The following is a 24,807-nucleotide window of genomic DNA, read 5'->3' on the forward strand; positions in this document are numbered from 1 at the left end:
CTGACTGAAGGTGGAAGGATCGACAGACGCTGAGGAAAGAAGGCAGACAGGACTGTTCGCATTAAGGGAGCGAGCAGGGGTCGACAGTCAATGTTCTAATCAATACGAGGTGTATTCCTTGGGGGGGAGAATAGAGATATCCAGGTAAGACGGGTGGGAGGCCGCGAGGCCGAAAATGTGAGTTTTGAAGATGTTTAGCGATGTACACTTTTGATATGTATTATGTTGTTTTTGTTTTGTGCCGTGTATTGTGGGTTGTTGATATCTTTTGAGAGACCTAGTACCTAGTAGGAGCTCAATATGAGGAAGCAGAACGTACATAACAGACGATCGGGTTTGACATTGATGGAATGCCCACCATGTCTTTTTTTTTTCTACTGCCCTGCCATACTGAAGTTGTCTGCCGCAAATGTAAATGTAAACGACGAAGAACGGATAATGGGAAATATCCCCTCGAAAAAAGTCCCTCCAGGGCAAAGATTTGCTTGCTCCCTCATGACTATGACGAAGACCGCAGGTAATCAATCAATCCCCTGCCCTGCCCTGCGCTTGTCTGGCCCCATCCCTTGAATGCCTGAATGCCAGTATGAGACAGACCGTGACAAAAATACAAAATAACAAATATGCCCCATTTTTTGGTCGGCCGTAGCGTAGCATATGAATGTATTAATAAGACAAGAATGACTCTCATCAAAGCACCCTCTCCGTCTCCACTGAAAACATGCATGACCCTGTGTTGCTCTTTCTTGTGCCGGTGTCTGGATTCCTATGCATCCCTCTCCCATCTTCCGCCCTTTGTGAAGAAGCCCTTTTTGCGTGATTGCCTCGTAATGTGTAGTCTTTCTGAAAAGTAAGCGTGTAATAGAAAAGTGTTTTTCGGGGAATAAGTGTCTGTTTCCTCTCTTGTGGTCGGTAACATCAGATACTAGAGCCATATGTCAGTGTTTTTCGTTCGCAGCCTCACTCATTGTCCAAGACGTGAGACACAACGTGGATAGGGGTACTCACTAGATTTCGATCGGACTGATCTGGTCAAAGGGAAACAGCCAGTTACTTCCAGCCTCAACCTTCTCCAACCTAAGCACACAAAGCCGTTAGCCCATCCTCAGGAGACATGCGAAGAAAGAGCCACACTTACCAATCATAAGGCCAGACAACAAGATGGCCCTGGACACAGCCCAACAGCTCTTCCGCCTCCTCAATGGCCAGGATGTCATCGCTCGCGCTGAAGTCACGTCTACTAGACCTAGTGGTAGCCCTTCTGCGTCGACGGCCACTTCCACCAATGTTGGCCGCCGACTGAGCAGCATTCTGGTTCACCGCGTCCGAGTACCCAACAAAAGGCCCGTTCGTGGTTGATGGAGTGCCGTTTGTTGCTGATTTCTCCCTGTCTACTGCCGTCGAACTCAAACTGCTGATCGGCCGCTCAGTGCTGAAGTCATCGTCTTCGCCCGTCCCGCTGCCTTCGTCGATGATGGCCTGTCCCTCTGGCACAGTCTGCAATCCGGCTTTTTCCTCCGTCAATGTTTCCTGCCGATGCAGGGTGGGCATCCCCTGTCTTTGAGCCTGTGCTTGATTGGTATCCGCTGCCCAGCGCCGAAGCTTCTCCTTTTCAGCGGCCTCATGCGCCCGGTCTGACTTGTCTCCAAGGACGCTCTTGATCTTCTCCTTCACCTCGCCAGTCGCCTTCTCAATATCCGAGGGAACATGAGTCACAGCTTTGATCTGTGCCGCCGGGTGTCGAGACCCCGCTCCTGGCGGACCACTTTTAGTGACAGATCCTGCCCGAGAAGGGTCGGATACCTTGTCCTCCTTGGGAAGGTCATTGCCTTGTAATTGATTGAACCGTTGTTCGTACGCCACGTACTGATGATATTCGTCCCAGTTACGCACTTGATTGTCCGGCATGCACCGAAACACCGAGCGGTATATCTTGGTGTTGTTCTCTGCCACCGCGTGCCAAGTGTCGTAGAGGAATGCGTCGTGGATTGGGTCTGTCATGGAATCCCGGTCGACCAGCGGACGCCGGAGCTCTTCCATCAACGGATGACGAGGGCGAATCGAGTCCCTGGAACCGACTTTGGCAAGCGGAGGACCCCCTATGTCCGAGTCATCTCCAGGGGGTAGTGGAGGCAGCTGCGACAACATGGGTAAGCCCAACTGCACCGTATCCATCCGGCCAAAGCCGGGCCTGGGAGGCAATGGAGGTTCCGGCGTCTCCATCTTGACCACATACGAAGGCAGACGAAGGTGTTCACCGTGCTTTCGCGGATGTGCCAGAGGGGTCTTGCCCTCTGGATCAATGTCTGAGAACAAAACCTCCTTACTGCCTCTGACAAGTGTGCTGTCTCGTCCGTCTCCAAGTCCTCTGGCGGCAATCTCAGCCATCCTGTCGTATCCATGCCCTTCTACATCTTGCCTGTGGTGAGCATCCCCAGTCACACGTGGATCTTGAGTCACACCAGCTCTCTTCGATTTGAGGTTGGGGTTACCCTGCTGTTCCCAATCGACGTCGTGGTTGAAGCTCCTGAACTCCTCAGTGCGCTGAAGCAACTCTTCATGCAGTTCTGCATCTTGTCCATGTAGTGGACTGAGGACATCATCCGCTTCCGAGATAGGACTCCTGAAAGTGTCGTCGGGAGATTCTGATCGGACTGACTTTCCTGATGATTGCATTTTGTGGTGTTCTGCTTCCATCACTTGTGCATCCTCCATGATCTTGTCAACGTCCAGGCCGAGGTGTTCGCGCATCAACCTCATACGGAGTGTGTGGGGGAATCGGCCAACCTGGTAAGGCTTGCCGTTCATCCACGACCAGACCATATCTGTATCACGCACAATAGCCGCGCACTCGGAATCGCGATTTCCCAGCAATGATCGTTCGTTGATGTTCGCGGATCCAATCAAGGCAACTCTGTCATCGACAACCATACATTTGGCGTGGATATAGAGTTGCTCCGTCACAAGTGTTTTGCGTGGACCAATTCGGCCCCATTGACGGAGGCTATAGAACTGGATATATTCTTCCGGGTCCACGCCAACCGCCTTCAGACGACCAAAGATGGAAGATTCTCCACGACAGATACTGCGATATTGGTATTGCATGATCAACCGCACGCTGGTCCCACCTTCTTCCTCGACCGTGTTCTGGAATCCAGGAATCAGGGGGATGATGATCACAGCCTTCCATGCCTCTTCGTTCTTGCTGGCACGAGTGATCCGTTCCACAAGAGCGTCACCGATCTTGTTGTGGACCGTGGCACCTTCTGTCTCACAGCTGGAGATGAAAAACTGGTTCTCAATATAGACGAAATGCTCGGATTCTTCAATCAGCTTAATATAAGCGTTCATAATGCTGTGTTCGGTCTTATCGGGAGTGCCCAAGGACCAAGGCCCAGCAGAGCGACAGATTTGGACCTCGCATGTCCCGTCAAGACCAAGCGCTTCCAGATCGGCGGGGTTGAAGTCTGGAGGAGGGAGCAAAAACGGTGTAGGGCGTGTTGGCTTCCGTTGTCGCAGGATGTAGTTCCACCTCTGCACAAAATGTCGGGTTAGGTCGCGGGCTGGTTGCCCAACAACCTGCATAGAAATGTCATGCCACGGCATTCTGGCTACCCGTGAACGATCATACATCTCTTCGTACGGCTTGTTAAGCGCGTAAAAGTCTTGTATCCGCGGATTAGAATAGTCCTTTCCCGGCCACAATTGGCAATGGTCCGCATCTTTTGGCTCATCGCTCGGCTCAAAGCCGGTTGGCTTGTCATCGACGAGGGTGTGTTGAGGAGTGTCCCACCTGCCAAAGCACAGGTCAATGCCCCCGACGAAGGCCACGGTGTGGTCAACAATACATATCTTCTCGTGATGCGCCCAGAAGAAGGTATTCTGTCGAAATTGGTTGGGGGACCTTTGGACGAATATATTTGGGTGCAGGTCCAACAGGGAGAATTTGGTGTACTGAGAGTCGATTGGAATAGCCGCATCGATGTTGCGGTAAACAATGACAAAAATCTTGACCCCTTCTTCAGCCTTTCTCTTCAGCAATCGATCAAGACGCCATTTCTGACTGATGGCAGGCGGCCGCCTCATATAGAGCTCGGGGCTCAACCACCAGTCGTGGATATAAATGACATCTTTCGCTTGATTCAAGGCGCGAGACACTACCCACATGTGGTCTCTGCCGTCAACAAGCCATTGGGCAAAGCAGTTCGGCCTCACTGGAGCGAAACTGTCGAATCTGTTGATTTTGGCCCAAGGTGATCCCGCCACCATTTCTCTTATGGACTCCTCGAACTGTTGCAACTGACGTTCGTTGTTAGAGATGAGTTTCAACTTTCTTTCCGAGTTGACCAATTTGAGACGATGGTGTTGGGGATGTTTCGCAGATTCTTTGGCCGCCTCTGCCAGCTCCTTTGCACTTCTCTGATCGCTTGGCCGTAACCTTCGGGATTGTATTTCGAAGTCTGAGTCGAACAAAAACACATCGTAAATATGCATCTGCTCTGCCGAATCCACGCAGACAACATAACTGTGTCTAACCAGAAACCACTTTGGGGTATGTCGCTTCTTAAACTCGAGGGCATTCAAGGCTCTGAAGTCGAGGCCTTTGGCCGAACGGATGAGCAAAAGCCCTTCTTTGCCATGTTCGCTACCCTCGGCAGCGAGACGCACACCGAGAGCTGATATTTCTAGGAATCTGCACAGACGGTTGCTCTCGGGACGAAACAGCATAAACTGTATCATCTGTTGTAGATATTTTTCCAGAGTCTTACGCTGGCGTTCGGCAAACATCTCTCGGCGTGTATTCCCAGGTGTAGTAGGATCGTGAAGCCCTGTCACACTCGATTTCCTCCGTGCTGTTGTGAAGCCGGGTCGATTCTGGCTTCGAGGAGTTGGCCTTTCGGTATCTGTCGCTGTACCTGGTTCGGTGTCATCTCCCCCGTCGGCGTCTTCTTCGTCGCCTTCATCGGCGAACAAGCGTAGAGATTTCAGGTACGGGAACACCTCCAAAGGAAACTTTGGCATTTTCTTTCGCCCGTCGCTTTTTAATCTAAGTCTCCCAGTGTTATAGGCGGCTTTATATTTCAAATGCATTTTAGAGAAATCTCCGAGCGATCGTTTGATCACCCATTTCATCCGATTGGCACCGTTACCATATTCGCATTCGATCTTGAAAATCAGATGTCGCAGGACTTTGTCCTCATCGGTCTCTTTGACGGCTTTCTCGTCCTTATTTTTGTGTTGGTCGACTTCACTGTCTGTGACTTGTACCTTGAGCTGTTCCAGAAGGACTGGTACCCGTCTGTGATTGTGCTCGTCGCGCTGAAACATACTGGCGAGTATTAAGGCCGCAGGAGCGGCGGCGGCCAATTCGGCGAGCAAGGCGGCAGATCTTAGAACCTCAGGAGTGGGCGGTTTCTTTCGACTTTGACCCAACGTTTTTATACTGTTCTTGAGTTGCCTCCATTTGGCGGCGCTCAGGGTTGAACTTCGCTCTGCCAGCATCTTTCGACGAGATGGCGTCTTGGGAGTTTGCCCTTCGCTTGAGCCGGCTTCTCGAGAGGAAGTGATGTTGGCAAAATTCAAGAGAGTCAGCGGCCTTCTCAGACCGTCTGGTGTAGTGTCACCTGGCTTTCGCTGACCGCCGTAACTCAAGCCTCGCAGAGGGTGACGGGGTGTCCAACCACTGCTGTTAGTAAGTTGCTTGCGCCCCTCGTCCTCTGAGACACCCTGGGGGTTATTAACCATGTCAGTATCGGTGGCCCTCCTAACCAATGTACGAGGCCTTTCCAGGTCCGTGTCAGAGTTGATAGGAGCACTCGCAAATACCGGACGCATCAGGCTGTGGGGAGATGATGGTGCGGTTTCAATATCGTCACCACGTCGTGTCTTCCGCCGCCGTTTCCGGGTTGCCCACTGGGACACGCTGTTCTCTGCGGCGCTACTCTCGTCCGCATCAGCATCTGCGTCATCGCCGCTATCCTCCTCCAATGTAGCGGCAAGCCCGACCTCATTGCGGCCAGGTTGAGCAGAGGGCTGGCTGTCGACCTCTTTACCGTCCAGAGAGCGCCCACTGGCTGATAGGCCACTAGGAGACCGAGTGTGGCTGAATGAATATCCCTGCGGTATAGCCAGTGCTCTCAATCTGGCATACAGGGAGTGCGGTTTGTCCTGCTCTAAACCATCTGTTCGTCCGCCTGGAGGTGTGGTATGCCCATTGCTATGAGGGCTGATCTCTTGGGTATCTCGAGAAAATTGCACACTCTTTCTGCCCGCCGTGGGCGTTCCGCCGCTTTGCAGTGCATTGTCCAAATCAACGGTTTCTCTTCCGTTGACCGATTGCTCGTTCGTCGCGATTCGGGCAAGGTTTGATCCCGAGCCGTAGGTCTTTTTCAGGGCACTTGACGTCCTAGACGACGTGGAAAACGGAGTGAGCCTGTCAGGCGAGGTGTCTCGTGGAGTTGATCCCGAAGGAGTCGGACCTGCGATGGAAGTGTTGTTGGAGCGGCCGTTTGACAGGACTGCAGGACCAGGTTCACCGTTGACTTTGAAGGCGGGTTGAAACGCAGGCTGCAATTGAGCCTTCTTCGCTTGCAATCTTCCCCGATCAGTTGCTGGCCCTAAACCCAAGGGGCTCTGCTTCATCTCAGGTGCTTCTGCGGCCATGGCAGTAAGCGCAGATGTCGGAGGCGAGCAGACAGCGTGGTAGCTGAGTTACCAGGCTGCTCCTCTTCCGCCGCCAGAGACTGATCTCAGTCACAGTGTGTCATCATTCCCGTATATGCATCTCTTTTGATCTGACGGTTTCAATCACGGGGACTGGAGAACAAGCACTCGAGCAGTCGTGCCAATATCGCGGTCTCGTATTGGATGGAGGACAGGGCGGGTGTACTCGAAAGAGTCGGGAGGAGCTGTTTCCACAAATGGACCAGTGTCGATGCTTCTCATGTGCACACACACGGCTGCTGGAGGTAAACTCTGCAAGTTATCGGCACTGGTTCTGGAATATAGTGAGTGATCACCTTCTAAGCATCCCCCGTTCGCCATGCGCAGTCCGAATGGCCACTGGTGGAGAACGTCAACATCGGGCAACTGCCAAGGCGGGACTCCTTTTCATTCCGCCCCGCATCCAAAATGAAATTGCTAAGGACAGTGGATTCCCATGGACGGAGCGAGGGAGTACGAGTACGGCGAGGCTGCAACGTGCATAAGAGAAGCTTCATTCGTCCCGAAACCTAGATGTAGACGGTCAAAGTGCCCATGACCACAGCTCAGATGCGGACGGTTATTGAGTATTACTATTCCTACCCAGGCTGGAAACCCCATCTCATGTATCCAACGGATGGCAATTGGACTAAACGCTCATGAAGACGACATATCTCCCGCATAATGCTGCCACCAGACCCCCATGCATGCTCCGACTACCAGGTCGCACATCTTCAGACCTTCATCATTGATAATGAGCTTCCCGAGTTTAGCACTATGGCCTTTGAAGCCTCCTCCAGCCTTTTCCCGTCCAAGGTCAAGGCTCAACCGAGGCTGTTCATTTGGCTTGTCGACCTGTGCAAAGTCGTCGTTGCTTTCACTGATAGAGAGCTGCTTTCGAGCTCTGTGCGTCAAGGTTTGGAAGCTTCGCCTCCACGCTTCTTTGTTGGAGGAAGTTTCCGGACGTGTGATGGACGTGTCGTGAGACCAGTCTGATATATGACTGGCCTGCTTCTTGTTCGGGTCCTTCAACCGAAGTGATGCCCATGGCAGGTTGAAGCGTAGTTCTGCAACATCTGCACTGACACCTGGCATAGACGGATTTGTACCGGGTAGGAAGTGTCGACACCGAAGGCTTTTGCCATCCAGGCCATTGCCAAAGGCACACATACCTTGCCACGGCGAGATGAAAGCATAGGCCTGTTTCGGTCTTCGGCTGGTTGACGGAGGGGCATTCGAGAAAGAATCCGTGGAATTGAGTCTCCTCTTTGTTAATAATGATCCGTCGTCACTAGACATTTGCATATAGGCAACCTTTCTGCGGAACGCAGTGCCTCCACCAGCTTCTGACTGCACGAACTTGATATAACCCGGCGAGGTGAGCTCAACGTCGACCCTCCTCAGAGGGGCTTCCGTGGTTTGCTGAACTATGCTACCAACGTTCCATTGACTACCAGAAGCAGGGTCTCTGCGAATCAGCGTTATGCGCAACGTTGCCGACCCCGGCTTCGAAGCCATAGACCCTGTGGAGGGAAAACTAGACAGTTGCGAGGAATGGTCAAGCCCGGCTCTGATCGGCGATTCCTGCTCAGTGTCTGACCGATTATGACCTTGAGTATCAGCCTGAAGTACCGGTCGGACTGGCTTCCTGGCCAATCTGAATTGCATCTGTGCATTTTCGATGGGACTCGGAGATGGACTCTCATCGCCATCATGCATCTGCGAAGGCATTATTCGGCTACCGAAAGGTTTTCCAGAAGTCTGAGGGACGTCCAGATGGCCCCTAGTATTGAGCCTGATATGAGTGCCACGGGCAGCATAGCGCTCAGCCTGAGACGCAGTCTTTGACTCTAGTAAAGGCGGTTGATAATGAGGGTAACTCTTTGGTGGGGTTGGAGGTCTCTGTGAAGCAGGATAATTCGCGTACGGTGCTGGAGGAAGAGGCTTTCTCTGTATTGGCGAGACCTCATGGCTGCGATTGTCTGTAATCTGCGTGGCTTCCAGTGATTTTCTCAACGCTTCATCTTCCGGTCTCTCGACATGGAGGTAATATAGACTGGACTGCACAGCCTCGATACTTATCGAGGCTTTGGTCGCGGGCTTCAGAGGTGTGAGGAACACATCTACAAGAACTCAATGTATGCCCTTCTCTTGCACAGTTCTATCCTCCTCTTACCTTTGCTGCCAGGTACCCGAACGATGTAGAGCACAAGTGATTCGTGGACTTGATGGGTAGGATTTCTCGGGTAGCGTGGTGGGTTTGCGAGCAGGTTGCTCAGTGAGGATATAGATTGAGCTTCGATAGGAGCACTCATGTGTACTGAGGCACCTTAGGTGGCCAGTCTCCAAGTTTTGCAATGAAAGTTGGTCGACGAGTGCCACAAGCGTCAAACAGAGAGGTATGAGTGTGGCGGCTTGATTGTCAGTTCTCGACCTCTCAGGAAGGGAAAGGGGCACTTCAGTTCACGAAGGGGATAGCTTTAGCATTATAGCTGATGCCTGCATAACAGACTGCGCACCACTGCGGTGATTGAGATAAACAGGTGATAACCAAAATGCAAACCTGAGGCCTGGAAGCCTGGAAGCCTGGAAGCCCGGGACACTTCGAAGGCCAGAATAATCCAAGCACTGCACAATGTTTTGCTGATGACGCCAGGGGCTTTGCCGGAGGAACGACACAGGGTCTGGGCCCCACTCTGGAGCTCAGCCTCATCGGCGACAGCCTTGCTTACGTATGTGCCAACATACGAACTCCGTGCTATATATTGCCCGCTCTTCTATTTATTTCTTCGTGCATTTCGTACTCATAGCTATTTACAGAACATGCTGGCAAAATGAAGCACATGTTCTTTGATTGTGAAGCTGTGGCGAGCATACCGTCAAAGGCACCGTTCTTTCAAGACCGAGTATCCTAAAGTGTTCCCCATCATGGCCTCCCCTGCCGTCGATGTCGGTTAAGACCGTGCTAGTCAGCCAGGAATTGGCCCTTCTACGGTAGAAGCAGTGGCATGTCATTAGTCTAATATAGCTTTCAGTGCCACCTGAATTCTGGATTGCAAGGGCCCTGGAACGCATTCTCCGATATTTGTAGCGAACATTCTGCTTTGAACGGGTGGAGTCAATGGTCGCTGTCAAAGCAACGCCCCTGCAGCAAAACTGATCATATGTATTACAGCTCAAGAAGAAGACCTGTAGCAATAGCACCAATGCTGTGTCGCGATGTGTTCATAGATCTCAAGTACTTCAATCGAAGCAGTGTTGGCGTTGAATCCAAGACTGAGGTGGGCATGCATATAGAGTGATTCGTTTCGACGGAGGTATCGACAATGTATGAGCAAAGATATTCAAGCCAACACTCATCGCGTGATAGATACCTCATTCGTCCACCGTATTCGGCACACCCTCCGCTTTAGTCCTGCTGCGCTGGTCAGTCAACAAACACTTTTCATCCGCCAAGTAGCACTCACTCACTCACTCACCAGGTCCACCCTCGCAAAAAAACACGAGACATATATTACTGTGCCAGAATTCCTTCCACATTCAACCGGTTATATGGTGCAAAGCTGTAAGGCTCGTCCACAGTCTTGTTTCATCCATCCATCTCCCTAATTCGCAGGCTAGAAGTGAATATCCAAGCATTCATGGCAACGTAGGAGCTCTACAGTTCTTGTAACTCCCTAATTCGTTATCATGGATGACTTCGATATGATCATAGTGGGTGCGTAGGAGCTCTGGATCCATGATATCAAGCTACAGGTGGGAGCATGGACGCAACTTGGATCCCAACGAATGTGAAACCTGAAAAAAAAAAAATTCCTTCGCGGGGTTTTCTCACGGCAGAAAGGCCAATGTGAGTTTTTTGCTCTTTTGACGGGAGGGAGGAGGAAAGAAGAAGGTTGTGTGGTGATACTGGTTGGTAGTAAGTAGTAAGGAAGTATTAGGTGGGATGGTCGTCGTCGATCAGGTGTTACGTTCGATCCACCTAGTAGTCAGTAGTACTTCTTTTTTTGTGATATCCAGGCCGTTACTCAATAAACAGACACTGTGTTTTTCTGCGTCCAGTCGGGCTGTCGTGGGCTCGCTGCGGAACAAGATACTTGGCGGCTGAGGGATAAGCGGGCGCATATCCCGCATGACCTTCTCTCCCTCCTACCTGATGCCTTCGCCTAGAGGTAAATGGCACCATTTCAATGTATATCTCCTACCTGCCACCTGCTTACCTTGTATCTTGTAAGCCCCCCGAATCCTCGTCGCGACATTCGGGGAACAAGTTTCTCTTGGCTCGGCCTCTGGAACCTCTGTGTCTCGTGGCAGCCATGTCTCTCTGAACTGCCGAACATGAATCCTTTGCATTTCGCGTGCTCGCCTAGTCGGTCGTCGCGTATATCCCGCTTCTAGCCAAAGGTCGCCAAAGATACATTTGTCCGTCGAAGCAGTGTAAGCTCTAAGAGGTCTCGACTTGTCCCTTGAGGGTGCCTGAGGTCGGTGATTCTCCGTGACGGACCGTATGACGTCCGGCTAAGGGACGCACTTGGACGCCACCCTGCAGATCCTCCACCAAATGAAATCTCCACCTCGCATACATATCGGCCAATCACGAGCCTCTACTCGAGCGCCAAGTTCCTGGGCCAGCGTCACAATGGTATCTAGAAGCAGTGGGAGTCCAGCACGCAAGGGTCCCTGATAATCTCCACGTTTCTCGTTGCACCAAACTGCCCGCAGATCGATATGCCGAGCCGTACTGGTGGTAGTGGCATGAGCATCAACCGGCGTCATTGCTGGAAATTCGCACTAGGATGGGCAAGTGCAAGATATGAAGACAGGGAGGGGGAGATAACGGCCCCGGGGACACTGGCTCTCCATCTTCTCTGTGGGATTAGACGGAGTAGATAATCCTTACTCTGGTTCGGATATATACACCCTAGCCCTCCCTCGGGCTTACTCTGGATTCGAGCTGTTACCATCGTGGGCTGCAGAGTGTGACGGTCCCCCGAGATCCAGTTGCATTGGGCACCAAAGCAATATTGTTCCTGTCGCCAGGTTGAGGTAAGAGGACAATTTGTCGAGCGCAGATCTTTCGCGATTGAGCTGTCGCGCAGCCTCTGTTCCCATCCACCTCGTGGACCACAGGTCCTATCTCATTGAATCCACCACCATGATGGGCGCAAGTAATGACTCGAGCCCAACCCGCGACGGCGAGTCCATTGCGAAACTCGACCCCGAAAAGCATCCCTCGACGGAATACGACGATGGCGCCAACATTGTCACTGCCTCTGAACAAGACATAAACTCCCTCCCAACCATCGATCACGCCGCCGAACGACGTCTGGTCCGGAAACTTGACTTGTACATCGTTCCCCCAACCATGCTCCTCTACCTCTTCTCCTTCCTGGACAGAGTCAACATTGGCAACGCGCGATTGTATAACATGGAAGAAGATTTGGGACTTCACGGATCGCAGTATCAAACGGCGGTTAGCCTGTTGTTCGTCACATATATTCTCTGTGAGACACCGAGCAATCTTGTCATCAAGCGACTCAGGCCAAGTCGGTGGATTGCGTTCATTACCTTGTCGTAAGTCCCGTCCTTTCCGGCTCAACGTCGTGGCCTCTCGTGGCGCACTTGCGACAGAACCAGTCGAAGCAAGTCCGTCGGATCGGGAAAAGTGACACAATTGAGATGATCTCCTGTTATCCACCTGCACAACGGAACACTGACATTCTCTCTTCCACCATCAGGTGGGGCATTGTGGCAACGTTGACAGGCATTGTCCAGAACTATGGAGGACTAATTGCTTGCCGCCTGATCATGGGCGCTTTGGAGGCAGGACTTTTCCCAGGTAACTAATAGTTGGACTGTCCTGATTATAGGAACAAGCGAACTGACCTCCACAAGGTATGACGATATATCTCACCCTGTTCTACACCAAAAGAGAGATCGCGCTCAGAGTCGGCTATCTCTTTGTCTCGGCCGCTTTGTCCGGAAGTGTGGGCGGTCTTCTGGCTTATGGCATCGGATTTATGGACGGTGTGGCCGGCCAGTCAGGGTGGAGATGGATCATGATCATAGAGGGCCTTCCCAGCGTTGTACTGGGTGTCATAGTCTATTTCTGGCTCGCCGACGCACCAGAGTCGGCATATTATCTTTCTGAAAAAGAGAGAGAGCTGATGGTTCTGCGGAAGCGACGCCAGATCGGCCATACTTCGTCAGGGGACGAGCTCCACAAAGAAGACGTGCTGAAAGCCCTCAAGGACTGGAAAGTGTGGATGTTTGCCTTTGGTCAGTTCGGCGTCGATACCATGCTTTATGGGTATTCGACTTTTCTGCCCACCATCATCAAGGGACTGGGGACATGGTCGACAGCCGAGACGCAGGCCCTCACTGTGCCATGCTACGCGCTGGGCGCAATCACTTACCTGGTTGTCGCTTGGGCTTCAGATAGAGCCCAGCATCGAGCGCTCGCTGTCGCTCCATTCTGCCTGGTGAGCATCATTGGCTACGGCATTCTGATCGCAGACGTGAGTCCAGGAGCCCATTATTTCGCCTGTTTCATGGTCGCGACAGGGCTCTACGTCTCAGTCGGCATTCCTCTTGCGTGGCTGCCTTCAAGTAAGTCTCGGTGTCTTTTGCTCCAGATATACAGCAGGCTGATTATCGGAAACAGATCAGCCTCGGTATGGCAAACGGACGACTGCGAGCGGCATTCAACTTACCGTGAGTCAATCTCTCCTGGACAAGGATGTGCTGTATCTGCGAGAGTCTTTATTCAAGGACTCCGGCGTTGTCAACAAGGCTAACTCAGAAGCTGTAGATCGGAAATGCAGCTGGTATCATGGCCCCTTTCGTAAGTTTTTCATCTCGCGTTCCCTTTATAAGCTCGACCTCTGACCAATTTCAGCTCTACAAAACCGACGAGGCTCCTCGATTTGTCCGCGGCCAAGCCGTGTCGCTTTCAATGGTCGCTATGGCCGGTGGAATATATGTCTTCATGGGAGCCTATTTCTTTGCCCGAAACAAGCGCCGCCGAGCTGGGCACGAGGACGCAAAGATGGCTGGGAAGACAGAGGAAGAAATTGCGGAAATGGGCGACGAGAATCCACGGTACATGTTTACGCACTGATGAGCAGGCCGGGGTGGCCAACTGTTTTCGCTGGCCGAAAGGCTTGCAGCTGGCTGTGACTGCTTGTAAAGTCCACCTTCACTCTGGTATTTCGATAGCCATGGTATCGTCTGCCATAAAGTCCACATTTCGAATGATCTTGGACAATTTCAAATCCACATAATTTGCCCCCTCTCTGTTTTTGGCGTGTACCTAGAGATCACATCGAGCCGGTCCAAGCCGGTTTTCCGTCCCTGTAATATGCCGCCACTATTTCTGGCCACGAAAGTTGTTGGGACATGGCGACCAGCGGCTTGCTAGGCAGTGATCAAACAATGCTCTTGCCTTGAAAGGCAATCTCAATCATGTTCGGCATCGATTTGAGAGCGCACAGTGCTGACCCATCTTTGCAGTCGGCTGTATTGGCCGACTGACGTGTCACAAACCCCATCGATGTTGTGATAAATGGCTAGGCACCATTGGCTGCTTCAACTGAGCAACACGACTGTCCTCCGGTCACAGTGCTTGTCCACAAAGCATGATTTGTTGGGTCACAGGCGCCCGAGCTACTTTGTGCCTGCCTGTTGGCCTGGTTTGCCAGCCAGAGATCTGCCTGATATCTGGCAGCCAGACATTGAGCCAACACAGAGGGGAGGATCTTTCACAGGCGTGAGCCAACGAATCACGAAAATGAAAGTCATGGGGCGAGTATGTGCTAATCTGCGTGCCCTTCGACGGGGTACCACAGGTGGCTTTCGTCTCTCTTTCGCCCTGATGGCGTGGGAAGGGATCCCCACAAACCAAGGCTCACTTTCCACACCGTTCTCAGGCATATGCGAGACACGAGCATTTCACAGCACTGGCACCGCTGGGTATTCGTCAAATGTGGCGGCCATTGGGTGGTGGACAAGACCTGACAGGATTAGTCGGCTTCGCGCGGTTAGGAATTTTCGTGAGCGATTACGATCCCGATTGTCAATCCTCGAGAACTTGTAGAGGCAAAGGGCAACCAGAAAGAAGCCGCAACCCCGGGAGACCCCAAAGGTGGCGATGTCTCTCCTTGTTCGGGCAAAGATCCCTGTCGAGTTGTCGACTACTGCCTCCCGTGATTCGTGGTCGCTGCGATGGATCCCTTGCGAGGGAGCTGGGGCGGTGCAATGGTATTGGCTGTGAAGCACTTTTAGGCGTCAGGACTGGGCCATTCTATTTGAATGCCTTGACTCATGATTTGTCCAACGAAAAAGGGCGAGGGTGGTCGACACGAGGTACAGGATGCAGGAGGATGGGATGGCGGATGGCGGGTTGTGGGCAGGACAATCATGGGCGACTGAGGGAGGGCGCATTCGTCTCTCCAGTCCTCTACTCGTACCCGTAGATCTCGTAGGGCAGCGGGCAGAAAAGAGTGGCCTCGCTGGTGTTTAGCCGCACCTTGTGCAGGAGACGAGAGGCAAATGCAAGCAGTAGTAAGGAGATGGGGGGCGGGCTAACGAGGGCGAGAACAATGGACTGTCTGGTTGTCGAACAACAAAGTGAACGGTGGCCCGAGACAACAGAGGGTATTGATCTTAGAACCTCAAGCGCATCGAGAAAGACTCATCATCAGAAGATCAGCCGTGGGGTCAAATCATACACGTATTGTTATTTTGTGCTTTATTATTCTTTGTCCCCATCCCAACCTCGTCACCTCGATTTCACCCCAACACAAGGCACCAAGGGTCCTTAAACATTTATCATTCATTACCTTTTCCTTTCGTTAGAGCAGGGCCTCTCACCACGGACCTCTCGTACTTCCAAAACAGTTATCGTTGCGGTGGTGAACTGGTACACCATACCGAGTATTCTTCTTGTATTCCTCGCGTCACGGTTTGGGCCATTTATCACGAGCCTGGGCACCTGATCACCCGGCGAGATCAAAGACCTAGACCATCTGCCTACTTATTCACACAAACATCTTGGATTTCGACCCTCTACTATCATTCTTACCTTTCAACTACCAATCTTCCAGCCAGCTACGTACCCAGGTACTTACATCGTACCTGTCAGCAACCCTCAGAAACCCCCCGACTTTTTGACGGCTCGACTTGGTTCGAGCACGCCTCCTATTCGACCCCCCCCCCCCTGTACAGCCTAAAAAAGAAGTGGGAAAGAAGGGACACACTCTGACTGTTTGAGGATCGGCTGCCGTGAGCAGAAAAGCAGCAGATCAGTCAGCACAAGGAAGCCCGCTCTGCCGACAGCACGAGCACGGCTGCCAGGCAAGCCAGGGTGCACAACAAGTTCGCTCGCTTGGCTGAGCCTCTGCACCTCGATTGCACAAGGTGCCAGGGCAGTGCAGCGAAGGAAGAAGGAAGGAATCGGCGAGATTCCAAAGTTATTTGCCCCCCTCCTCACCCCACCAGACCCCCTGGACGCTTTAACTGGACTGGTTGGTAGTGGCTGTCAGTGACTGCGAGTGGCTGCCAGCGGCTCCCGGGGCCCAGCGCACTCTCACCCACACCCACCCAAAAGGCCTCAGCCAAAGCTAGCATCAGCTCTAGACTTCGTCAAGCCCCCTCGAGCCCCTCGCAATTATTGCCGACAACCACCATACAAGCTCAAACCCAAAGACCTAGTCCTCAATCTTCCGAAACCACCGAATCCATTATTATTCTTCTCAGAGCGCACCCCCGGCTCGCATCGTCAACCCGAGACCGTTCCCCCGTCGCCCGCTAAATCAAAGCTATCCCCGAAACCATCTCCCCCCAAGGGAACGCGTCCCCATTTCACACCTGTACTTGTTCCAAAACATCTTGCAACTCTTCATCACATAACTCGTCACCCAATATCTTCTCGCCTACACCTTGTTGTTTTTCGTGTACCAGTTGGAACTTTCTTGAATACGCCTTCTTGCGGCGCGACAATGTCGCCTGCTGTCTATCCCTACACCGTCACAAACAGCTACAAAGGGTATGTTATTATCCCCGGTTTTGAGGACCCCTGCAAGTGATAACGAGCTGACTTGGAGTTTTCTTTTATCAGGGGCCTTTTCATGCGTACGTACAGCCGCAATGTGCGGCGCGCTTGGGATGGCGAAGACTATCGTCCACCAAAGCGCCTCTGCCTCAACGACGCCTGGAACGCGCCCTCTACCGCGGCGTCGAGCGAGAATGCAATCCACCCTCTCGATCTCGAAGACAGCCTCGAACGCGCCATTCGAGAAACCAGTGTCGCGGCTCTATCATCCTCACCTTCCCGAAAGAACAGCACCGTCTTCTCTGCAGAGTCCCACGAAGAAGACATGGGCTCTAGTACAATCACGCCACCTTCCTCGCCACCGCCTGGCTTGCAACTAACACCGCCTAATGTCAAGGCTCGAAAGCCTACATTCTCGTTCCTCGACAAGTCTAAGAAAGAGAAGAAGGATCTCAAAAACGCAAAGCGGAAACGCGAGGAGCAGAGGAGCGGACCGAGTGGGCCTGGAAGTACGCGTCACGATTCCGAACCGCTCTGCGAAATTTTCAACTCCAGCACACGCGTTCAAAGCTCGCATTCTTCGGGCAACGAGCCAATGCTTCAGCCGGCTCCGGAGAGGACGCCCGCGGCGCAACCAACAATACAGGTCCCGAAGCCGGCGCCACCGAAACAGAAACTCGTTCAAACAATACTCGATCTAGGTCAGCCGCTTGTCCCTACAACATGTCCACAGTGCCAAATGTCCTACACGCCTTCACTTCCAGAAGACACGCAATTGCACAATATGTACCACAATCGTGACAGCTCGGGCATTGAACTTGGAAAAGCATTTCTCAAGTCAGCGATGCGATGGTGCTATCAGGTCTCGCATATCCCGGGCAGTGTTGTTGTGGTGGATCGAAAGATGGCCCTCCCCAGTCGACGCGTGGTTCAGAAGGTGCTAGGAATCGTCAACAAGGAGCTCGGCAGCGTGGATATCAAAGAGGAGGAGTTGTGGAGCCAGCGCATTCCAGACGGAGAAAAGGACGAGGAATCAGGTGGCCGCAAATGCGACAGATTCAAGGCTTTCTTGCATATTATCGACGATAAGTGTGTCGGTATTTGCCTAGCAGAGCGCATCACCAAAGCCCATCGGGTCCTACCATGCGAGACCACAACCAGCGAGACAATTCCTCTGACTTCTCACTTCAACCCTGTTGGTCCGGCTTCACCCGCAGCCACCGAAACGAATGACGAGGACAGCAATCGAATGGCGCAGAAACCGCAAATTCCCACCCCGATTGCAAGTCCCACCTCATCATCGCATCCATCAAGCATCAGTATTTCCGAGGAAACATATCCAGCCGTGGTGGGCGTTAGTCGAATTTGGACGAGCAAGGCTTTCCGTCACAAAGGCATTGCGAACAATCTTCTAGAGTGTGTTATGAGCCAATTTATTTACGGGATGGAAATTGAGCCAGCGCAAGTGGCGTTCAGTCAGCCCACCGAGAGCGGTGCGGCCCTAGCGAGAGCATGGTTTGGGGAGGAGGATGGGTGGGCTGTTTACAGAGAAGAATAAATTCGACAACTTGTGTTTAAATATGACGAATGAGGGCTTTTGCTGCCTTGGAAAGAAAGCATTGCATTAACATGGGATGGCTTATGGCAAAATGAGAGGGCAGGATGATCCAGCATTGGATTTCGATCATGGATTTCAGGTGGGTTGGGTATACGGAAAAGATCAGGATGAGAAAAGGAGGTTCACGGTGGGTGTACATCAAGGTGTGCGTGGTATGGTATGGACGGCGAGAGACACTGTCTTCAGTTGGGAGAAGAGGTCGAGGCCGTCACTTCAACGAGACTCATGCCTAGGACTCGAGGTTACAGCCCCCGAGTTCAAGATCCAGGCGAGTACAGGCTGAACCAGTTCCCATTTTCAAATGTACAATTACAAGGATGCTATGTTGATTGCTGGAGTGAATGCAAACAGGCCTCGATGAGGCATTTTCGACCGCCTCTGCTGATTTGGAAGTCTCTTGCTCTACTTCTCCTTGATGAGGCGTCCGAGCCAGACAATTCACACAAGTTTGCTTGATGGTTCTTTCTCGAAGACAATATCGCATTACGATTGGCTGGGTGGTGCAGGCAAGTTTTCTGGGGCGCCTGGGTAGCAATCATCAACGACCCAACTTCACCGCTCCCGTTGACCCTTTCTCGTGCATGGACAGCCTCCTTGCAGCGACATGACTCCCACAAAGTCTACCTTGCCTTCTTGGTAGATGAGTACCCACAATCAGCCAGGTTGACTACGAGTAGGCTGATCCTGAGGCTGCAGGTGTACGAGTGAGAATCTACGGGTCCTCCATACCTTATGCACATGCGCCCGACCTCAGTCGCAGCCTCACCAGTCGCAGGAGTCAACCTTGTGGACACGAAGGTTCTACTCGTACCCTAACCCCTGGACCTCCACCTCTGCACTTCACAGTGTCCGTTTGCACGCCCAGGTCTTGAACTCTGGCACAATACCTGTAGAAACAAAAAGAATCAGCGTGGTTACAAGAACTACAAGTACTACCGAAACAGGTGCGGCATGGTCAATCGAGGCGAGCTACCCGTCCCTTGCGCGCTATACTCCATACGTCTACCTCGAGAGCTCGAGTCCGTGCGAGTACTCGGTACCCTGCCAGGCGCCCCAAGAAATCTCGCGTCTGCCGCCTGTTCCGCGAGGGAACTTACGAGTTCCAGGAATGAGTGCCCATTCTCCAATGCCATTTACCGATATCCCAGACAGTGGGTAATCCCTTGGCGAGTGCTGGTGATCAAACTGTGTTTCACAAGTCAACTGGTCTTGATTCGCCTCGCGGAAATCAAGGAGGAGGAGAACAACCTATCAGGCATGATGCGCCTTACTGAGAAAGAGCAAGTGGACCAACAAGAACATACGGGTGTTGGCACTGCACCAGATATCCAACCCGCAAGCACGGTTGGTTGATGGCTCGATACATTGAAATGCTGTGGCTGGGAGCCATTCTACTCGTATGCCACGAAGTACGAGGGATTGGCTTACCCATCATCGAGTTGAAGGGACTTTGGCTTGCCTTCAATAACTTTCGGCCATAGCGCCTAATGATCCCTCGTGCTGTCTCATGGTTCGACATCCGAGCGCTATTACGAAGCACAAGTCGACGACGAGCACCGTTTGAAGCCCCGCTTCAGCTCCTCTGGCCTTTTGCCTACAGCTAAGTGGCGGCGATGTATGAGACCATACCGATGAGCGAATCACTCTTTTTTGGGACTTCTGTCTTAGACTCTTCAGAGCTCGAGAGTCACAATCTGGTCTGAAAGGGCAGTCCATGCCTCAACCCACTCGCACCTGGAAATCGACCCCAAGCACGATAAGTTGCGTAAGTCCTTTGTTTCCTAAGCCTCCAAACATTCCGACTAGTGTCACAGGTAAACATGGACACAAAAGCTTTGTTGATAGCTAGCTATGAAACATTTGACGCTGGTTACCTCCGAACCAAAAGCCACGTAACTTGCAAGGGAAGTTTACTCAGAAGAGTTCAACCTCCAGGAGAGCTTTTGCCGATCTATTTCCGGCTTCCCAGAGAGAAGATAGAGATTCCTTGACATTATCAGTGCTCGATCCCGAGTTAGGCTGAGATCTCCACAACCTCTTCACGGCTTTTGCCGGAGGGTAACGAGAGCTAGCGTGCCACTGAGCTCGATATCGACCTGCACTTGTACAGGCACGACTGACGAATCAATATGACGAATCAAACGACCATGATTTGAACGATGGTGGCCAACTCGGCATTCTTCCATGCTTGTGGAGCACAGTCACAATAATCCTACAAGTACTAATCGGCCCCCATCCCTCCTAGATATAAGTTCTTGCCTCTGAGTGCAGTGGAAACATGTCCGATGCTGTGTGAACGGCCCTGGTCCTGCAGCTTTGAGGCAATTACCAGCTCGTCGTGCAAACACCTTGCGTGGTCTCTCACTAATCCACTGGGCACTGGACAGCCAAATGGTCGATCAGGAACAATAATGAGTTTCAAATGTTGAGTATGCCGTGCGTCCGATGGCTCCCGATGATTACGAACGATTTTTCATGGGCGGATTGGGTCTCTCCCGCTTGCCTCTGTCTAGAGGAGAAGTGCAATTTCTTTGCGCTTCAGGTAACACAAATACCCACACCGAACTCTCCCAATTCGGTTCCTCGTCGATACCGTGGACTTTTTTTTTTCTCTCCCCCAAGCCAGTTTGATGGCAATTCGACCCGGGGGGGGAGGGGGGGCGCAAGTCAAATAACGCAATATCAGTTCTGCGATCCAAGGGAATGACTCAAGAATTGACGATGGCAGGTACTGATTTTGACCTCAAAGGAAGGACTGCGCTGCTCCTGGACGGGAATGAGAGAAAGTGTGCCACTTTCGTCACTATTGGACTTTGCAACGCACCATTGTCCATATGGCAGAGAAATTGAAAGAGGGCTAGGCTACTCCGTGGCCCAACAATGTTTGCCACCTGCCACGCGGGGGCGTCGCAGCATCGTCGCCAGGGATGGACTGTGCCTCGCAGGGTAACAATTCGACCGCCCTTTGCTCTAAAGGGAATCTCGCTGTTGCAGCAACTCTCCTGGTGCCCGTGCTTGGAGACACAGATGTCCACGCTGCCTGTCTCCAGCGCTTGCCAGGCTGTTCGATGATGATAAGCCACGGTACCTACGTATATCCTCATGAAGACCACACACTTGTCTATGTTTTCAGCCAACGGAACCATGTCGAGTGAACTCCACCACCAGCTATTGTTTGCTCATCGTCAAGGAAGGTAATAGATACTTAGGGGTCCTCGTCCGAAGAGGATCAAGGATACGAGATATCTTGCGCACCAACTACGTCCAGGACGTGGGATCATGTACTCTGGGCAGGTAGCGAGCAGACACTCATTCCACACCAGGATGCAACGAAGCCAGCGGCAGGACAAGCGTAGCATAGCAAGAAAAACAGTCTAACCCAGATTTCCAAAACCACGACATTCCATTGGCTAGCTGCGTCGAATACCGCTATGCCGTTTGAGGAACTCAAGTTTGGAAATGGCATAGCTCGAAACAAACAGTCGCCGAACAGAGCGACGACCACGAGGAGATGCGTTTGAGGCTGGTGTAGGCATGTTCGTGGCTATGTTCTTTCGAAAGGATTCCCAGAAGTTCACGACCCGTGTGTGTGGCTATATAACGTTGAGTGAGGCGACTGTTGGACTTGAAAGGTCTCCAGAAAAGCTTTAATTTTCACGGGCCTGCACCAACGGTCCAGAAGCGAAGATTTCTTTGACGCTGTCTCAAATGCGTCGTGTCGTGTATGCAGAAGCACGAGAGTGCATGCAACAGGTCAAAATCAGAGGGTAGAGGTGCCAATTCGTGCCCTGAACCACTATTCAACCCGGGATATAAAGTCTATGACCGTCCACTGTGCTCCCAAGCCTTACTTATCAGGCTTTTGAGTACAATAGTGGAACGGATTGAGCTCAAATACGGATGAGAGATCTGTCGTTATCGTTGGCGGAACATCGCTGGTGCTTGATTCAGCCCCTGACAGGTACTGGACAAGCGGTTCCAAAAGAGCCTGTGTAGTCTCCTGATCCTGTCCCGACATGCTGGTGGAGGGATCATCTTCCGTCCTGGTCGTTATTGTACCCCGCGTGTACATATCCTGGGATCGCAAGATGATGGGTAAACTCCCCAGATGCCCCCTGTTTCTGTCTGCGCAGGCCAACAGATGGTACAAGGCGCCAAAGATCGTCAATGGGTCTGGCTCGGTTTGCGGCGGCGTCATTTCGAGATCAAAGCACACGCGGTCAGCTGAGCGGGTACTCGCTGATCTCAAAGACTCCCAGCGCGCAGCCACGATGCAGGACCAATACAGCACGGGTCGAGGATGGTGTGGTCGATGGAGCCCCAGTGTCAAGGCCATCCGACACGCGGACGCTGTCATCATGGACTGTTGAGAAAACCGGGGCGAGGCGAGCAGCAGGAGGAGCGACTGCAGTGTCGACAGTGTAGGGAGAGAAAGCAGCTCGTAGGCATCAAAGCATTCGTGAATGGACCGAGTGATGTCTTCGACTAGGGCGGTTGTACTGGCGCTGGCGCCGGCCAAGTGAGCCGACACAAGACAGACTGAACGGAGTAAGAGCGGAGAAGGATAGGGATCCTGAATGAGTTCTCTCTCCCAAACAAGTGGCCAGTGAGGCGCGATCGCAGAGAAATATCTTTCAACCCCAGTCAGACAGAGAGTGATCGACCCCTGTTACCTCTGAAGACAACTTACCTGTCAAGAAGAGAAGCTATAACCGTCGAGGCTGTTGAGGGAAGATCGACTTTCCACGAAGTCTCACTTCCGTCCTGATCATTTTGGAGAGCTCGATGAGAGGTTGGCTGCTGGTCCTGGTCAAAGACACACTCTGTGCCTCTAGACACACAGGTTCTGCAAGGCGGACCGCCCTCGCAACTGCGCTACATCGTCAGAGCAACGTCTCCGATGTGGACAGCTGCGTTCTTTTTTCTGGACTTACCGTCGCTTGGACGAGCGACATTGTTGACAGGCTCTGCCTGTTCGCAAGCGCTTCATCTCCCTTTCTGCATCATTGTGCGAGTGCACCAGCACCAAGGGCGGATCAAAAGGTGGAAAATGAACAGAACTTGAGAGAGAGAGTCTCGATGGGATCTGCGGAAGACCATGTTGAAAGTTCGGTCGAGTAGTGCCGTCGTAAGGATGATTACTGCGCCACTCTTGACCATCTAATCATCCCAGCCGCAACGACTTCCTCAGCCACGTTTCCGCTGGACTTGCTGCCTAATGCCCAGCCTGATGTAGTTCAAAGCAAAGTTGGATAACTCTTCAACGCCGTCTTGTCCTTTATCGCGTGCTTCCTTTGTGTCCCTGTCCCTGCCCTGTCACTCGCCGTGCACGTATTACAGTACACCACGCGTGTAATATAGCACATGTGTTACGCGGAAGACAGGCAGTGCGCCGTTGGAGATAGGAACGATGAGGGATGCCACACAACTCATGCCATTCCAGTACGAGCCACTCGATCCATGGATCTCGGGAAAATACATTCGACTCCTTCATCTCTTAAGCCAGGCAGCTAATGGCGTCATCCGATGTACCCTTGAGAATAACGTCTCTATATCTGAAGCACTTGGCCTATCTTACACCTGTCTCTCATATGAATGGGGGGACAAGTCTGGTTATACCGGTATGATTGAAGTTGACGGCAGGTGTCTCCACATCTCGCAGAATCTAGTCAACTTCCTGACAAGTCTCCTCCATCAATATACCGCGACTGGTCTTAAAGGTTTATGGATTGACGCGATTTGTATCAACCAGGCTGATGATACAGAAAAAAGCCAGCAAGTCTCCCAAATGCATGAAATTTTTCGAAATGCGTCGGAAGTTTTCTCCTGGTTAGGTCCTAGTAGACAAGACAGCGATGAGTGCTTTGACTTCCTCAACAGAATGGACATTCCTACTGAAGAAGCCAGCTCTGATGCTGATACGATTAAGTCACTGGAACCCAAGGATTGGTACTTCAATCAGCACCGTTTATTTGACGAAAGACCCCGTCTTCACCTTGCGTTCAAAAATCTATGCAGTCGCACGTACTGGAAAAGGATGTGGATTGTTCAAGAGATCCTCCTTGCTCGAAAACTCCATCTAGTCTGCGGATCAAAGCGAACACATTGGTTATATTTCGCTGTCACTATGGAGGCCTTGATGAACCAACATTCGATGTTTGTACGTCTACAATGGATCATGGAAGGCTCCCCAGTCAACTCAATACTCCAATACTGGATTCATTGCGCTGAAGGAGCTGCATCAGAGGATATCCAGACCCTTCTCGCAAAATTTGGAACTTTTCACTGCTCAGAGCCTCGCGACAAGGTGTATGCTCTACGAAGTCTTAGCTCTGATTCCGCTCTGATCTATGTTAGCTATACATCCCCGATAGAGGATGTTTTGCTAAACCTCCTGGGAATGTTTCGTCGAAAGATGCTATACGCTCAATTTTCT

The 24,807-nt window shown here is 52.0% G+C and overlaps 5 protein-coding genes across 5 annotated transcripts; 2 read left to right on the forward strand and 3 right to left on the reverse strand.

The window, feature by feature from the left end:
• Positions 1–1,007: 1,007 nt before the first annotated feature.
• On the reverse strand, positions 1,008–6,663 carry AYO21_06136 (hypothetical protein; the record flags this gene model as incomplete). The annotated part of the gene is made up of 2 exons (XM_022656100.1): positions 1,008–1,077; positions 1,139–6,663. 2 exons carry the CDS (start codon positions 6,661–6,663, stop codon positions 1,008–1,010), a joined length of 5,595 nt encoding a protein of 1,864 aa, XP_022511620.1.
• A 696-nt stretch (positions 6,664–7,359) lies between these two features.
• On the reverse strand, positions 7,360–9,017 carry AYO21_06137 (hypothetical protein; the record flags this gene model as incomplete). Its single annotated transcript, XM_022656101.1, has 2 exons — positions 7,360–8,825; positions 8,879–9,017. The coding sequence occupies 2 exons, from the start codon at positions 9,015–9,017 to the stop codon at positions 7,360–7,362; spliced, it is 1,605 nt and encodes a 534-aa protein (XP_022511621.1).
• Positions 9,018–11,857: 2,840 nt separating this feature from the next.
• Positions 11,858–13,822, forward strand: AYO21_06138 (hypothetical protein; the record flags this gene model as incomplete). Its single annotated transcript, XM_022656102.1, has 5 exons — positions 11,858–12,276; positions 12,441–12,541; positions 12,598–13,311; positions 13,367–13,509; positions 13,601–13,822. 5 exons carry the CDS (start codon positions 11,858–11,860, stop codon positions 13,820–13,822), a joined length of 1,599 nt encoding a protein of 532 aa, XP_022511622.1.
• Positions 13,823–16,700: 2,878 nt separating this feature from the next.
• AYO21_06139 (hypothetical protein) lies at positions 16,701–18,311 on the forward strand (the record flags this gene model as incomplete). Its single annotated transcript, XM_022656103.1, has 2 exons — positions 16,701–16,747; positions 16,844–18,311. The coding sequence occupies 2 exons, from the start codon at positions 16,701–16,703 to the stop codon at positions 18,309–18,311; spliced, it is 1,515 nt and encodes a 504-aa protein (XP_022511623.1).
• Positions 18,312–22,218: 3,907 nt separating this feature from the next.
• AYO21_06140 (hypothetical protein) lies at positions 22,219–23,326 on the reverse strand (the record flags this gene model as incomplete). The annotated part of the gene is made up of 3 exons (XM_022656104.1): positions 22,219–23,002; positions 23,062–23,246; positions 23,306–23,326. The coding sequence occupies 3 exons, from the start codon at positions 23,324–23,326 to the stop codon at positions 22,219–22,221; spliced, it is 990 nt and encodes a 329-aa protein (XP_022511624.1).
• Between the last annotated feature and the right edge of the window lie 1,481 nt (positions 23,327–24,807).

Source organism: Fonsecaea monophora (assembly GCF_001642475.1).
Source record: "Fonsecaea monophora strain CBS 269.37 chromosome Unknown Scaff41, whole genome shotgun sequence".
Taxonomy (NCBI): Eukaryota; Fungi; Ascomycota; class Eurotiomycetes; order Chaetothyriales; family Herpotrichiellaceae; genus Fonsecaea; species Fonsecaea monophora.